Genomic DNA, 16,598 nt, shown 5'->3' on the forward strand with positions numbered 1-16,598 from the left:
TGAAGATGGTAAACTTTCCCTTAGGGGACTTTATTTCTCTATTTTTGTATGGACCGTTTATTAAATAAGAAGACTGAAAAGTAAAAATATATTTTACAGTCAAAGAAAAATCTGGATATGGATTCCCCCACACACAGCAAATATCCAGGGACACACAGTTCTGAGACAACCCCACCAACACCTGCACAGCAGGTTTCAGCCAACGGCAGAGAGTCCATTAAGGGAAGAGACGGCCTTGAGAGGATGCGGCGTAATCAAACTACACAAAGTCCTTCTCATCACACAGAGGGCGAGGTGGAAGCCAGAAGGCACAAGCTCTAGCGCACAGTGGGGCTGACAGGGCAGACCAGCCTCACTGAACACTGGGTGTGGCTTGCCATAGCCTGCATCCTCAAACACAGGGACAGGAGCGGCCAGACCCAGCAAGAGCTTGCCCTCAGGCAGGAAGGAGCCCGTGTGCGTCTGCCCTGACCTCTGCCTTTGAGCTGGGTCAAAACACTCCTTCCAAGTATGGCAACCTTTTACCAATACTGGACACAGGTTGCAACGTGGTGGAGTGAACAAGAACTGAGAGCACGACACCTCCCACTGCCCGGGACTCCCAACAGAAGATGACACACAGTGAATGGAAGAAGTCCTACTTAACTAATCGCCTAAGAAAATGTGGTCTTTTTTTGGCCTATTAAAAAAATAAAGTGTTCATGAAAAAGAAAAGGAAGAAACCACAGGAAGTTCAAAGTCATCTTAAAACTGCCACTCTCCTCACATGAATGCCAACCCACGAGAGCTGCCTCCATAGGTGCTGTGGTGGCAGCTCTGGGGCTGGTTCTGTGACGCTCTCCCTAGGACATGCCCAGCAACAACACATGCATTAGACAGACAGCAAAATTATGACAGGACCCAGGAGCTGCAATCATACCTAGGCCCTGGAGGTGGGTGCTGCAAGCCAGCGAGCCCCATGCCCAACCTGCTGAGAACACTGAGCCAGCTGTCTGGAAAGTCCTGTGCTGCCCACCACGCCCCCCTCACAGGCCCACCGCAGCCTGGGGTGGAGAATTCCAGCGGCTGGCGTGTTGAAGCAAGTGGTAGAGTCTATCAAAAGCACATGGATCTTCTCTACCCTGCAATTCAAAGCCTTATCAAAGGGGTACCTCCTCCTGCCCCGGTACCACCAAGCTGCCTCAGGGTTACGGAAGTAAACACTATAAACAAAGCACCCGCAGGTGGCAGAATGCACTGTCCTCTAGTGAACCTCCAAATCTAATTTATAGAGGGACAGAGGTTGAATCTTAAGTACTTCCTCCATCTAAATGTTTCAGGTAAGTGTGAACTGATAGGATTCACCTTCACACCTGTATCTCACAGCCAAAGGCTAGGTGCAAACACTTGAGAGAAGCAAAAGCAACTGCAATTCAACGCAAAAGGCAACACCGCAGTCTGGCTTCTCGGCACACAGTTTAAAGTGCATCACTGGCGACCTGAGTCGGGCCTACCACCACATGTCACCCAGTTGGCCCCCACAGCAATGCTCAGCAGAACATGGGTCCCGCCACACTCCAGGGGGCTGCATGACAGACAAGTGCAGCTCCAGCCTAAGAGGTCTCCAAACACTGACCCCAGCTGGGTTTCCACTTCTGCCACCCACTGGACTACAGTCCTGGTGCACAGCATTCGCCTATGTCACGTCAGCAGCAGCCAGGGACCGGAACACATAGGAGCAAAAGCAGTGCTGCACTCACTTCCCTCCCCAACATCAGGCTCAGTGGTGAGGGCCTACCAGGAGGAAGAGAAGCCCTGGCATAGCAACCACAGAGTCAGAGATCAGCCTCCAGCAGGCGAAGGGCACAGTAGACACTCAGCAATTTCTAACACCCTGGCAGAGGCAGCTGCTTTCTGTAAGAATGCTTTCCAGAACAGTGTGAGAAGGGGAGACACAGGTCCTCAAGCAAAAGGAGCATGGGTCTGTGTAGTGACACAGCTGCCCGTCACCCCCAACCCGAGATGAGGAGGGAGCTGCTCTACCCCCACCAACAGTCAACAGGACTGCCGGGAACTGAAAACCCACATGCATCTCAAGAACGGTGGGGAGGGTCAGCAAAGACGACCAAGGAATGGGTATGTGGGTGGTCTTCATAGGAATCTTGTTGGGATGGTGACCCTGGGAAACCCTGGGTCACCAAGTCCAAAGGGCTGGTGGCAAGAGGCCATGAAAAACAGGCGGGTCTAGGACTCTTCACCCATCTGCAGCAGGGAGTTGATGGCTGCGTCCTTGTTCCCTCTCTGGGCTTCCAGCACAGAGCGGATCACCTCCCTGTCCATGTTGGGGAACATGTCCTGGATGGCCTTCAGGTCCTCCTCGCTGCAACGGGGCTGAGCGGTCACAGCTGGTGCAGGCATGGCCACGGGCACCATGCCAGGGCTGCAGACAGCAGGCATTCCTGAAAGCAGAAAATTGAGTGTGGAAGAACATCAGTGTCACAGAAGTGTGGTGTCCATTTCTGCTTAAGAAAAAACAACACACTTGCTTGGCTCCTGAGGGGACAGGTAATCTCAGATCTCCTTGAACACTGATCTGCAGGCATACCCACAGACCCAGTGGCCTCTCACACCTACCACAGGCAAGCTGGGCTAGATAATTTGTTTTCTTTATGCACAAAACCCAAGTCAGATGTCCCAAATCTCACATGAAGTTACCGCACAATTAGAGGTGACCACACATTCTGATCCCCCAATACCTCAGGGACTCCCACTCCAGACGAGAATCCTGCCTGACAGAGGCCCCGACACAGGTCTCGGCTTGGAAATGAGCACATGCCCTCATCAGGTGTCTCAAGGACGCCCTCTGCAGTAGGGCAAGGACATTATTAATGAGGGAGAACAGCAGGGCAAGCCTTCAACAGCCAGCAAGACCACACATTGACCCCAGGACCAAACCCACCAAGCAAATGCTCACGAGTGCCTTCAGGGCGGCTCTGCCACGGTGCCTACAGCAGCTGTCACCTAGCCTCAGGCCCACGATGGGAGGCAGAGTCTGCCACGGAGGCTCAGGGACCACTGAGCTCAGCCCTGCTGTCTAAGACAGGACAGCGCAGCCTGCAGGAAGCACTGGAAGGGCTGGGTGACTAACGACGACAGTTCCCTTTGAATTTCTCTCTAAAGTTACAAGGGGTCACAACGTCATCAATTCTTTAAGCTTTAAAAGTGTGAACAAGCCTCCCAACCAGATTCCAGGGAACAAACTGAATTTTAGGACACAGCTTTCCTTTCCCAGATAAATTCAGAAGACCCTAAAGGCCACATTCTGAGGCAGAAAAGGCCACATGGCACTAAGAGGTGCTAATGGGTGGAACTGGGCTGCATGACTGCATGTCTCCACCCCCAGCACTCTTGCCCAACCAGCCAGCCTACCAGCAGAGAAGGGTCGCAGAAAACCGCCACTCCCACAGCCCTCGGCACATGCTCTCCTTCACACCACACACCTGCCTAGCTGATCTGAGACACCTGGAGCTGTTCAGCTTCCATAACAAGAAGGGAGGAAACCACAGCAGGGTGTGGTAGTGCACACCTGTCATCCCAGCCACTCTGGAAGTTGAGGTGGGAAGATGGCAAGTTCGAGGCCAGCCTCAGGAACTCAGAAAGGCCGTGTCTCAAAATAAAAATGTAAAAAGGGCTATGGAGCCAAGGGCGGTGGCGCATGCCTATAATCCCAGAGGCTACAGAAGCTGAGACAGAGGATCTTGAGTTCAAAGCCAGCCTCAGCAATGACAAGGGCAACTCAGTGAGACCCCGTCTCTAAATAAAATACAAAATAGGGCTGGGATGTGGCTCAGTGACCAAGTGCCCCTGAGTTCAATCCCTGGACCAAAAAAAGAAAGGGGGCTAGGGACACAGCTCAGTGGTTGAGCACCCCTCAGTTCACTCCCCAGTACCGTATACAACAATAAAAACAGAAATGAAAATGGAGATCTTGCTGTTTAAGAAAGCAAGCAAAAACCACACTTGGCCAGGTGAGGATGACACAAGGCTCACAGAGCACAGACTGGATGTTGCCTGGCTCAGGCACTGGAGGGGCCCGCGTGGCCTCACTTGGGCGACTACAGAAGCACGAGGAAGCCCATGTAAATGCAGCCAGCTATACATCTCCCTGCAACCCTCCAGGCTGACTGTATCACAGCGAGACAGGCTCCGAGAAGCCCAGTTTATTGTCACCTGCTCTCGTGAATCAGGACATGTGAGGTGGCACAGCAACTCAAAAGCCTGTGGCACCTCAGGGATCAAGCTACAATGAACAGAATGAGCCTGAGATGACATGCTCCTCCCTCCTCCAGGGTGGACCCTACACACTTGACCTACATTTAACCTGTCACCATGATGGACTGTGGATGTGTCTAACAGACACTTGGTAAATCGTGAGAGCAGATTTTTGGGGTCTAGCTGGGGATGCTGTGGGGAAAGAATGGACAAAAGCCTTCGGTCCTTGGTGGTACACAAACAAGGTCCACTGTGGCTCAGGCAGTGCAGGTAGGGAGCCACAGGAGAGGAGGAAGGGCCTCGAGCCAGCCATTTCCCCTGGCGCATTGATACAAATCAGCACTGTTGGACAGGGCAGGACCTGCCTCACTTAGCTACAATAGACACACCGTGGGGACCTGTGGTAGGCACATTTCAGCAAAGTCCGATTCTCTACTCACAAACACAAAGTTGAGAAGAGCAAACGCAGCAGTGTTTTGATCAAAAAGAGCTGGTGCTTAATGCACGAGCATGCAGAAAACACAGGCAGAGGCAAAGGCACACCAACTCACGTCACTTGTAGCCCACCATGACCTCACGAGACGCCCAAATACACAGGGCACGCAACACCCATGCCACGGCCTCCGAGGTCCCCCTGCATAGGAGACATGGTGCAGAATGAAGCCTGCAGAGCACCTGGGGTAGGGCCACCCAGCTCCAGGACTGCTTTGTGAGCTCAAGGCTTGTTAGCCGTCCAACACAATGGAGCATGCCCAGACAAAATACTATGTAATCTATGGAATGATGTTATGTCTTGAGCTTTCTAGTTGGTGGAGTCAGAAACACAGAGTAGCAGCCAAAAGGAAAAGAATTCTAAGCAACAACTTACAAGTTAATAAAAACCAAATCCTCCAGCAATGGCAAGGTGCTAAGAAACTCAATGAGACCCCTTCTCTAAATAAAATACAAAATAGGGTTGATGATGGGGCTCAGTGGTCAAGCACCCCTGAGTTCAATCCCCAGTACTCAAAAAAAAAAAAAAAAAAAGGAAAGGAAAGAAAAGAAAAAGAAAAATGCTCACTCTAAATGGAACAAATCATTTATGTAGCATGTGCCACTTGGCTTCAAGTCCTCTGATACTGTGAACATGTGTGCAGAAGACAGTGATGGGCATCTGTGCAGCACCTGCTAGACTCACCAAAACAGGGCGTGGCCTCAGAGCTGGCTGCTCACATTGAAGCTGCCAGGTACTGTTTCTTCTAGATTCCTCCCTCACCTGCCCCAGGAACAGATGAGAGGGGAAAAAGTGGATGCAGGCTCAGCTCTGCTTTTGTGCTGTATTGGGAGCATCAATACTGGTAGCTAGCAGCCCCAGGGAAGCCCAAGGATGCCAGCCACGAGGATAAGAGACTGAGCTGCAGGGAACAGCGGGAGCATCTCTGCTCACCTGCCTAGATCAGAGCACTCCAGGCCTATGGTGAAATGAGGCACAGGAGGAAACAGAAACTGCCACACTGGGAGGCCTGCTAGCGCTAGCCAGGGCAGGGACCCAAACCCTGTGTTCACACCCAGGGGTGTCAGAGGCCCAGCTAGCGAGACACCTAAAAATAACTTTCCACTCAACTTTCTCCACACCACATGGAAAAAGGAAGCAGAAAAGCAACACAGAGGAGTAGGAAAGTTATAAAAGGTCATTTTTCCCCAAAATAGCACATGGGTGGCTGCTGCCTGCCCCTCAGTGGCTCACAACCTCATGGAGCCCCTCTGTATCAATTAATGGGGCATGCAGTCTGAAGCCGAGGACAAGCAGTTGCCAGGGGCTCCCAAGGTTAGGGGCATGGTCACCTTTTCACCTTTTCTCCCCAACTTGTACACATGGGCAGGTGGCCAAGCAGCAGCTCCTCCTCTTCCCACTCAGATCCACCAAACTGGCTCTCTCGATCCACTGTGTATCCCCAAGGAAGGAGTTCCACAGCACACATCTTCCAGCACTCCACCTTAAGAAGGCTCTCAAAACCAGGTTAAAAGCCCCACTAGAACCATGTGATCAATCATATCAGTTAGCTATCTGAATCTGAAGGAAACTAATCTGGGAATCAAAATGCTCCTGTATTTAAAAAGCACACACACATAAACTCGTATCTTCAGGCTATAACTGACGGCAGAAAGCTCTGATCACATTTCCCTTTTCCACCATCACCTCTCTTCAGTGCTGTGGCGTCTACACTTCCAGGAAATGCAGAGGGAAAAGAACCTAAAGGGGACAACCCAGTTCTGATGGGCTCACAGTCTGCAAGTCATGGGACACCCCGGTCTTTTAACCAGTGAAGTGGTTGGTTCCTTCCAAAGAACAGGTAGAAGGGTCCGTGGCTTTCCTCCCATGGTCTGGAAAGGCAGCAGTGGTAATTCTGACTTCAGAGCCTCAAGCACAGACACCAAGAGGGGACTTCAGGGCTGGGTCCATCAGCACACAAAGGCAGCTGTGCACCACCCCCTGTGTACACGGCAGGTGAGGGATGACAGGTAGCCAGGGCTGGCTGAGAAGTCGGCCTCCCCATTCCCGCTCTGCTTCCTGCAGGGCTGTGTCTCATCACTGGCCCGAGAGTGTGCACACATGCTGAGAGCCATAGCCGAGTTGGAATGACGCATGGCATTTTTGCCAAAATACTCCTGTAGGAATATTTTTTGTTGGTAGTACAATAAATAATAAAGGCAAACATATCAATTCTATCCAAATGCATATTTTTCATATATGTTTCAATGATTTTTAATGCCTTTCTTGCTTTAGGCGTTAACATGCGGGGTGAATTTGGATCTGATGGACCTTTTAGGATATCAAATAAAGGTCCAACTCTCCAGTTGGTATGCCTAGATAAGGCCTTATCCAATTTATGTCTCCTAATAACTTTTGAAAGTCGTTAAGTGATTTGAGTTGATCTACTCGCATTTGAATTTTTGGTGGACGGACCATGGTTGAGGATAATAGAACTTCTAAATAATTTAATTGGAAAATTTAATTGTACTTTATCTATTGCTATTTCTGGATTATAATTTTTTAATAAGTTTGTAAGTGTGGCATAACATTCTAGCAATGTGTTTTTATCTTTATGTGCTAATAATAAATCATCCATATAGTGAAATATTTGTTGTTCAGGATTTTGATTTCTAAGTGGCTGGATTGCTTTGTTAACATAAATTTGACACATAGTTGGGCTGTTAGCCATCCCTTGAGGGAGTACTTTCCATTCATATCTCTGATCAGGACCTTCATGATTCAGTGCAGGGATAGTAAATACAAAACGTGGACTATCCTCAGGATGAATTGGAATTGAAAAAAAAAAACAATCTTTAATATCTATAGCTAAAACATACCAGGTTTTTGGCAAAGCAGACAATTGGGGAATCCCCGATTGAGCAGGTCCCATAATAACCATCTCATTATTAATGGCTCTTAAATCTTGCAATAATCTCCATTTACCAGATTTCTTTTTGATGACAAAAATGGGAGTATTATGGGGAGATACGGAAGGTTATATATGTCCTTCCGCTAACTGTTGTTTGACCAGGTCATGGGCTACTTGTATCTTTTCTTTAGTCAGGGGCCACTGAGGAACCCATACTGGTCTTTCTGATTTCCAAGTAATTTTTATTGTCTCAGTGTCCCCTTCTGAAAACCCAATCCATGTCTATTTATTCCTTAATCTATTTGACTTGGTGCTGCTATACCTTGTTCTTGTTTTCCTAATCTTTTTTCTTTCCTAAAACCTTGTCTAGCCCTAGTAGTGGGCGCATTAGGATTGATGTTATTTGTTAATGTCAAACCTAAATGATCTAGGACATCTCTTCCCCATAAATTTATAGGAAGATGATCCAATACATATGGCTGTATAGTTCCTTCACATCCTTCAGGATCCTTCCAATCTAATACCATTGCACTTCTATGGGGATTAGTCACCACTCCTAGGCCTCAAAGTGTTTGAGTGCCTTGTTGTAATGGCCAATGTTTTGGCCATTCTTGACGAGATATGATGCTAAGGTCTGCACCTGTATCCATTAGCCCATTAAATTCATGTCCTTGAATATTTAGTTTTAGCATTGGGCGAGAATCTAAATTTAAAGATAGCATAGCCCAATCTACACCTGTGGCCCCTAATCCCCTGGAACCTCTTTGTACAGCACGACTGGAAAATTTATCATGCAGGCTGGGTATTATTAGTAACTGTGCTATTCTATCTCCTGGTGAAATTACTGATATACCTCTTGGAGAACTAGCTATAATTTTTATCTCACCTTCATAATCAGGATCAATTACCCCGGGACTTATCATTAAGTCCTTTTAGAGTGGAAGAACTGTGTCCCAATAATAAGCCTACTGTTCCTAGGGGAAGAGGTCCTTTTACTCCTGTGGGAATGATTTGAACTCCCGTCTCTGGAGTTAGTACTGCTCTGGCAGAGGCGCAGATGTCCAACCCTGCGCTCACTCTGGTTTGTCTGATGAGGGATCTAATGGATAATGTGTCCTGGGCACTACCCTGATGGTGTTGCTGGGTTCCTCCATTGCCCCGTATATTTGTGGTTGTGGGCCCCGGAGATTGGGCCCCCCTGTCCGTTTTTTTTGGCAATGAAGCCCAATGCTTTTCTCCATGATATCGTGGGTAAACACCTGGTCCTTGTCCATTTTTTGATAATGGAGTACCCTCTATGGTGGTTTGAGAACGGCATTCATTAGCCCAATGTCTCCCTCTACGGCATCATTGGCAAATACCCGGTATTCTACTTCTTTGATACCTAGTTTTGTTAAACCCTCCTCCTATGGGGCAACTCCTTTTAAAATGTCCTGTTTGTCCACAATTGTAGCATGTTTTTGGCCTGGCATCTAAAGCCTGTTGTACTGCAGCTGCCAAAACTTGCCCTTGTTCATTAATGTCTCTACATAACTTAATATATGTGTTTAAATCTTCATGTTTCCATGGTCTAATGGCCTCCTTGCACCATCTGTTTGCTTGCTCAAAGGCTAGCTGTTTAATTAATGGCATTGCTTGCTCTGTATCCCCAAAAACTCTGGTAGCTGTTTGAATAAGCCTATCTACAAATTCAGCGTAAGGTTCATTAGCTCCTTGTACTACCTTAGATAATTGACCTTATAAATCTCCATGTCCTTGTAAAGTCTTCCATGCCCTCACTGCATCTGCAGCAATTTGTTCGTATATACCAGGATCATGTGCAATTTGTTGCTGCTCATCCTCTTAAGGTCTCTTTCCTAACAACATATCTAGATTTCTCTGAGGATAACCAGCTGCTGCATTTCACCTAGCCGTCTCCTTGCAAAATTCCTCATTGGCAACCTTCCATAACAGGTATTGTCCTCCGTTTAGCACAGCTTTACACATACTAGTCCAATCTGCTGGCGTCATGTTCAAGTTGTTAATGGATTCGACCAAGCTTACAGTGAAGGGTGCTTGAGGACCATAGGTTGTTACAGCCTCTTTTAGCTGCTTCACTGTTTGGAAATCTAAAACATGGTGAATTCGCTACCCTCCTGCCTGTTCAAATACAAGGCATGCTAATCTTTGAGGTCCTGTCTCAGGATCCCATCTATCAACTATGGGGATTGAGGGCCCCATAGGCGGAGCTGTTGGTTGGACACTTACGCCCTCTGGTGATAGAAAGGTGTTAGTAGCAGCCTCCTGTTGTAACTTTTCCCCTGATGGCTTTTTCTCTCTAAACTTTCTTCCCCTTTCTGACTATCTGAAGAGGCCTCCCCTTTTTTCTGATCTAATATGTCTTCTACCATAATCTGAACTGAAAAGTTTGGACTAGGCAAACAAAATCGTATCATCATCCACAATGGCATTGTGCCAACTGGCAGAGTTCCTGGGTTTTTCTTTTCCCTGTCCCTTAAATCTTCACCATGATGGTCCCATTGTGATATATTCAGCAACTCCTCCTTAAAAAGCCATGGGCTACATTTTTGTATTGCATCAACGTATGCCCTGACTCTCTTAACATGTACAGCATGGCATGTGCATGTGTGCACCTCACCCAGAGTCATGGACATGAGTTCTTCACAACAGAGACTTTACAGCACAAGCTTAGAGCTAAAACAGTGACAGACAAACATCAAATGAACTGAATATACAGCTTTGTATTTTCAAGGCAGGAGAGGAGTAGGAATGCACTGGAAAATATGCACTTCTGACAGTTGACTTTGGAGAAAAGAAAACCCTGATGTAAGTGCTGCTGCTCCCACCTGATCAGCCTGAGACTCTGGGTGACTGTAGTGGATGGCACCCTCCCTCACCCAGCAAGTGCCAGCTCAGGAGAGACAGTGTTGCCATCACAAACATTCAGGAATGATCTGACTCAGGGGACACTAGGCATCAACTTCTATCAGGACAGGGCACTTCAGCACCAGCCAACACTACCAAGTTAACTAAGAATGGACCAAAACTTCCAGAACCTAGGAGAAGCAGCTAACTCCAGGATAGAGGGAGGGAATACATACGAGCTGGGTCCTTCCAGTGGTGAAGTACTCAGAGAAGGTGGAACACATCAAAAGGACAGAGTGTCCAGACTACAGCCAAACCTGGAGTCATTGAATGACAGTACAGTAACAGACTGCAGCCCAGGAGCAAAACCAACCAGGCCCACACGGCTACAGCTAAGTCAGGGGACAGCTCAGACTCACGACAACCAGGCAGCAGCGGTGACCACGAGCAGACACCAGGAGGGTGTCCAGGCTCAGTCCACCCATGTGCAAAGGTAGTTACCTCATCTCCCATCCACACAAGCATGGAGGACTAAGCAGCAATGAAGAGGGAGGGCAGCCTTCCAGGGCAGAAGCTGGGCATACCCACAGCGGTGGTGGGCGAGGGGCGGCACAGCCCTGGGGCAGATGGTGGTGTCACAGGGCCTGCCACAAGGTCCTAGACACACCCAAAAGTCTCAGCCCAGGGCCTGGATGTTGCCCTGAGATGTCTGGTGGGGTCTCATCAACAGACGGCACCATCTGCTTGCTCTGTGGCAGACCCCAGCATGGATGCTGTCCTGAGCAATGGGAATCTTTACTTACAGGAGATGCACACTCGCGTGGGGGCAAAGGTGGGCACCAGGAGGCTATAGTCTCCAAAGATTCTGGCAAAACGTTCTTTTTTTCTATTTTTTAACTTTTCTATAAGACAGTATTTCAAAATCTAAAAGCATATGTCAAAAGTAAAGTTCAAAGTCTCTGTTTATAAAGAAACATAGCCTTTCCTAAAATAAACATTTTACAGCAAACTTTAAACACATTTGCAAAAAGAATAAAGGATAGGAAGCAGAAAGATAAACAGGTCAATAGCTTTTCTTTTATCCAGAAGTTGATTTCCTATTAACCAAATATGTTCTGGTGATGGTAACTAAAGCAGACACAATAGTGTCCCCACAGAAGATGTTCAGGTCCTGACTCCTAGTGCTGTAAATAAGGGGGCCATGTTTGGAAACAGGGTCTTTCCAGATGTACCTGAACTAAGATGAGGCTGTGCTGGAGCAGGCTGAGCCCTTGTTCAAGACAGGAGAAGACACCCCAAAAGGCGGGGAGGTGGTGAGGCCCATGCAAGGGAGGCAGCACTGGAGTGACAGAGCTATGGGCCCAGAAGCTGGGAGAGGCAGGAGGGACCCCCCACCCCCCGCGCCTGCCCACCAGGGGCCTCTGAACAGAGTGGTCTTGCCACAGCCTGTTCTGGACTTCTGGCCTCAGAAATTGAAAGAACAGATTTCTATGTTTTAGTTCCCTCCCACCTCCCACCTGTGGCCCTAGTTGCAGCATCCCTGGGACATGAAAAGCCTGTGTTCCCTACAAGTCCCTGCTCCTGTCCCAGACCCTTCAACTCAGGATAGCTGGACGACAGAAATTTCACATAAACAGGATATGATGCGCTGGATAGAACACGGTGGCAGCCCAAGTCAATGCTCCAAGGACAGAGCCCTCCAGACCTCAGGGCCCTGATGCTGAGTCTGACAGGTACCAAACTTCCATCTGGGTCTCTTGAGAAGACGAGGTTCCCTGCTGAGACACCCTCTCTGTCCACTTGCCAAGGTTCTCTCCTTGAGCTCTTGATGACCATGGCTGCTTTAAAGCTTCTGGATCACCCTGGGCAACTCTGTCAGCCTCATGCTCTGGTCTTGGCAGACATTCCCGACACTGCAAGAGTCCTGCCCTGGGCTCTAAAGACCGTTGCCCTAGGTTCTCATAAACAACTTCATCAAGGTTGAAGCCCCTAAGCTCTACCCACTCTTGTCAGGGCTGGCTTCAGCACATGTAGGGTCTGACGAGCCCCTCTGCTCTGACTGGGCAAGATCCCAAGTGCCCCAAATTGCTCTGTCCTACACCAGCCTGGAGCAGCACCCTAGGCACCCACCACTGGGTGTCTTACAAACCCAGGACTCTCTCACATGGCCCCTGCCCCAGAGTCTCCACTCCCACTGCCGCAGTCTCTGGCCTTTGCCCCTTCAGGGCAGTGGAACTCCCCACTCTCTGCTCAGATCTAAACTCTCTGGACTGTGGCAAAGAACCAGGATGACTACGATCTGTCCTGTTGTCTTTCCTCTTAGAATGATTTCTGTGTTTTAGTTCCCTCCCACCTCCCACCTGTGGCCCTAGTTGCAGCATCCCTGGGACATGAAAAGCCTAGTGGCTGACACTGGAAAACAGCTGTCACCCTGTCCACCTTGCCCAGTTTCATGGCTATTCTAGAACAAGGGCCAGTTAGGCACCAGGTGCTATCATGGCCCCAGATGGAAGGTAACCAAAGGCTACCATGAAAACTCAAAAACAGGCACACAAAGGTGCCTTCCAGCTGATGTGACTGCCACCATGATGGCTAACTCGTATAGGCGAGCAGGCAGCAGACAGGATGCTGAAAGGCAGGATGTGCTTCACCAGCAGAAGCTGCCTACCACAGTGTCTCCCACACCAGGCACTGAGAGATCTCATTTCCACATCTCCAAAACTTTCAACATTCCTTCTATGCACAAACAATTAGGGAAAACACAAACTGCTTCCTACACACACATAGTAAGTTCCAAGGCAACCCTGAACTCTGCTTCAAAAGGTCTGTCTGCAAGGCCACCACCCTCACAGTTCTACACTAGCCCAAGCCCCATATGCATGCTCTAGGGTCCCTCCCTCCTCTTTCCTACTCTCTGCCCCAGGGCCTTTGACTAAAGGAGAAGCAGCACACAAACCTGCTATGGGTACGTAGCCAACACCCTGCTGGTACACAGTTGGCATCAGGACCACAGGCTGGGGTGGCATCATCATGGCAGCCGGCAGCGACTGAAACACACCGAAGACAATCAGGGGTCAGGGAAGAAGGACTACACCACATGTCAAAGCTTCTTTACTTCCAGTCTCACCAGAACCCTGACACAAGACCCAAGAAAGTGGAGTCCCAGTGTGGGTGCTGTGGCCTCAGCCATTGTGCCTGCTCACACCAACACACCAGCTCTCCTGGGCTGAGAGAGCACAGGGTGAGGGGCTTGGGCAGGAGGTACTACAGACCTGCAGCACCAGGTTACAGGGTGAAGTGGGGAGCACAGGCTTAAGAAGGCACATCTAAGTGTGATTTTAGGGTCTGTTTTTGAGAGCTCATACCTACCCTAGCAGCTTCTCTCAACAGTCCTGGAGTTCAATTCAAAACAAAATATGAGCCAGGTATGGGGGCGCACGCCCATAATCCCAGCAACTTGGGAGACTTAGGAAGGAGGGTGGCAAGTTCAAAGCCAGCCTCAGCAACTTAGTGATGCCCTAAACAAGTCTAGCAAGACCCTGACTCTAAAATATTTAAAGGGTTGGGGATGTGGCTCAGTGGTTAAATGCCCCTGGTTTCAATCCCTAGTACCAAAAACAACAACAACAACAACAAAAAAAACCCACAAAAACAAACCAAAGCACCTGAATTGGTTAGGTAAACAATGGTTCTATGCTCATGAAAAGGCCTGTTAAAGATGTGAACATCTAGCAGTAAAGGCAGGAGACCAGAAGGTGTCACTGCTATGCCACCTCATCACACATATGGGCTGACCATGGTCCTCTCCACTCTCATAGCTTAAAACTTTCCCAGTAAGTTTAAAACAAAAAGGAAAAAGCCCTGGGTGACACAAAAAAGATGGGGAAGTCTAAGAATCCAGACCCTAGTCCAAGGATTACAGGAGCCACAGTGGCCCTGAGGATGGGAGTGGGCAGGAGCCAGGGGGCCCAACATGCTGGGCCCACTGCTCCAGAGCCAGGCTTCTGCTCCATCCTTGAGGCACCCAAGCTACCTACGGTCTCTCTCCCCAGCACCTCACCACTTCATGGTCAGTCACTGCCTCCTGGGGAAGGACCCACAGGCCCCAGAATCTGAGGCCTGGGCTGGCTGCATCACATCACTTGCATGGTGCGACCCCAAGGCACAAACCAGGGCCTACAGGGACAGCAGAGGTCCCCTAGGGCAGGATGCTCCCTCTGTAGACTGACCAGTGGGCATGCTCACCGTGTAGGACATGACCAGGTTGATCATGCCTTCCTTGTCGTCTCCCTGCCTCCCGCTCAGGCTGTACCATTCGTCCTCCACCTGGCCCTGCTTCAGGGACTCAGGGATTGTGATGTGTGTCCAGGCAATGCGGTCGTCCATGGAGAAGGCTCGCTGAGGACAAGAGGAGACCCCATCAAGGCCCATGTGATCCATGTCATAGAAACCAGAGCTCTTGCTGCTACGTGCCCCTTGGACCAGGCTGCATCAGATGCAGATCTCACCAGTAAGACAGAATCCCTCCCAGCCTTCCTGATGGAGCACCCTGTCCAGTTGGATGTCAGCCCTCCATGATTATCTGAGAGGCCCAAGGCCCAGCTCTCTGTACCTCCTGCCTAGTCATCAAGACAGGATAGACCAAGCTCTCTGCAGAAAAGGGAGAATCCCCAGTGCCGCTGTCTTTCTCCTGCTATGCCCAGATGCCTACTGCTCCTCCCTAGTCTCTAATGGCCCAAACCCTGCTCCACCAGATGCCATTTCTGCACTCTTGCAAGCACAAGACCAGAGGAGAATGCTAAGCTGCCACTCGGACCCATTCTGTTTCCCCTGTGCTCCTCTGTGAGCCAAAGAAAGCAGTGGGCAGGAAGGAATAAGAGGAGAAAAGACTGGAGAAAGAGGCAGAGGGAAGAGGGTAAGGGGAGGCTCCTCCTGGCCCTCACCCTGAAGCCCCAGCTTTTGAGACACATGTGGCCTGAGCCAAACCTCAAAGGAACCTCCTATAGCCATCTGAACTTCCTGACTGGCCCTCAAGAATGCTGCACACCTGGCTACTGACCTGGTCAGGGGGCACTTGAGGGATAATGCTGGTGGGCTCCGTGCCTTGTATCAGTAAGAATACGGTTACTACCACAGGCAATGGAATCTAACCAGCTTAAAACTCAACCTCCTCATGAAGAGCTGTCCATAAAGTGGCCAGTGTTTGTGTCACTGGTGAAGTTTCCAAATAGTTGCTGTCAAAGGAGCTGAAAACCTGGGGAGAGTCGAGGCCTGTGGCACAGCCACCTACTATCAAGTGTACAAAGCAGCCTAAAGCCAGTGGGTGGCCTGTGTTGACCATGGTTGTTGCTCACCTCATCAAAAATTTCAAGGTAGAGCGAGTCCACGCCTGGGGGCACTGTGCACTGGATGACCTTGTTCCAGCGAGGATTCTTGGCACCATTGTGGGCCGTGGGTGTCTCGTACACTGCATAGCCCAGGCGCAGGCGGCAGTAGGGGTCCATGCGCGTCATGCCGTAATTCTTAGCCAACTTTGCCTGAAATGAGCCAAGTTCAGCAAGATGAGTGCCCACCACCCCACTGCCACAGGAAAAGCGAGGGCTGTCAACGTCCCACTGAGGCGTTTTGCTGGCGTGAACTTCAGCCACCGGAGCTCACCTGAGCTTAGCTGTGACTTGTTCCCAGGGTGCCAGGAGCAGGAACTACTGATGGGCTTGTCCAACTGTGACAAAGTACTCAAGGCCATGCTGAACCTAAGATGCCTACCTGCAAGGTACACTCCAATATCCTCCTCAAAAGGGGTGAAGGGAGAAAATGAAAGGAAAGATGCCCTGAAAGGAATGAGCCAACCCAAAGCCCCAGAACCTGGTGACACCTGCTGCACAGGTTTCAGGACACTGTGGCCAGGGCTGCCTGGGGCTCCTGACTCTTCCCTTCACGAATGGGAGTGCGAGGAGCAACCTGAACCCTGTTCTACTATGGTACCAGCTCACAGGGACAAGAAATGGTCTTTCCTGTGTTACTGGTCTCTGAATCACAGACCACAAGTCCCTTACTTCAGGCCAGATGGTCTGCTCGGCTGGAGTGAGTGTGCTACAG

General features: G+C 49.7%; 1 protein-coding gene across 2 annotated transcripts in view; it reads right to left on the minus strand.

Annotated features, from left to right (window-relative positions):
• The window catches only part of Tollip (toll interacting protein), a 29,095-nt gene continuing 12,497 nt past the window's right edge, over window positions 1-16,598 (minus strand). The window contains exons 1-5 of one of the 2 annotated variants that reach the window (XM_078045285.1): window positions 16,158-16,311; window positions 15,854-16,036; window positions 14,745-14,897; window positions 13,456-13,546; window positions 1-2,438 (exon numbers count right to left, since the gene is read on the minus strand). In XM_078045285.1, the coding sequence (XP_077901411.1) occupies window positions 2,224-2,438; window positions 13,456-13,546; window positions 14,745-14,897; window positions 15,854-16,012 (618 nt within the window). In that variant the 5' untranslated portion in view covers window positions 16,013-16,036; window positions 16,158-16,311 and the 3' untranslated portion in view covers window positions 1-2,223. Of the gene's footprint in view, window positions 2,439-13,455; window positions 13,547-14,744; window positions 14,898-15,853; window positions 16,037-16,157; window positions 16,312-16,598 lie in introns of those variants that run through there. The other variant, XM_005340757.5, reaches the window with a different exon arrangement.

Source organism: Ictidomys tridecemlineatus, chromosome 4 (assembly GCF_052094955.1).
Source record: "Ictidomys tridecemlineatus isolate mIctTri1 chromosome 4, mIctTri1.hap1, whole genome shotgun sequence".
Taxonomy (NCBI): Eukaryota; Metazoa; Chordata; class Mammalia; order Rodentia; family Sciuridae; genus Ictidomys; species Ictidomys tridecemlineatus.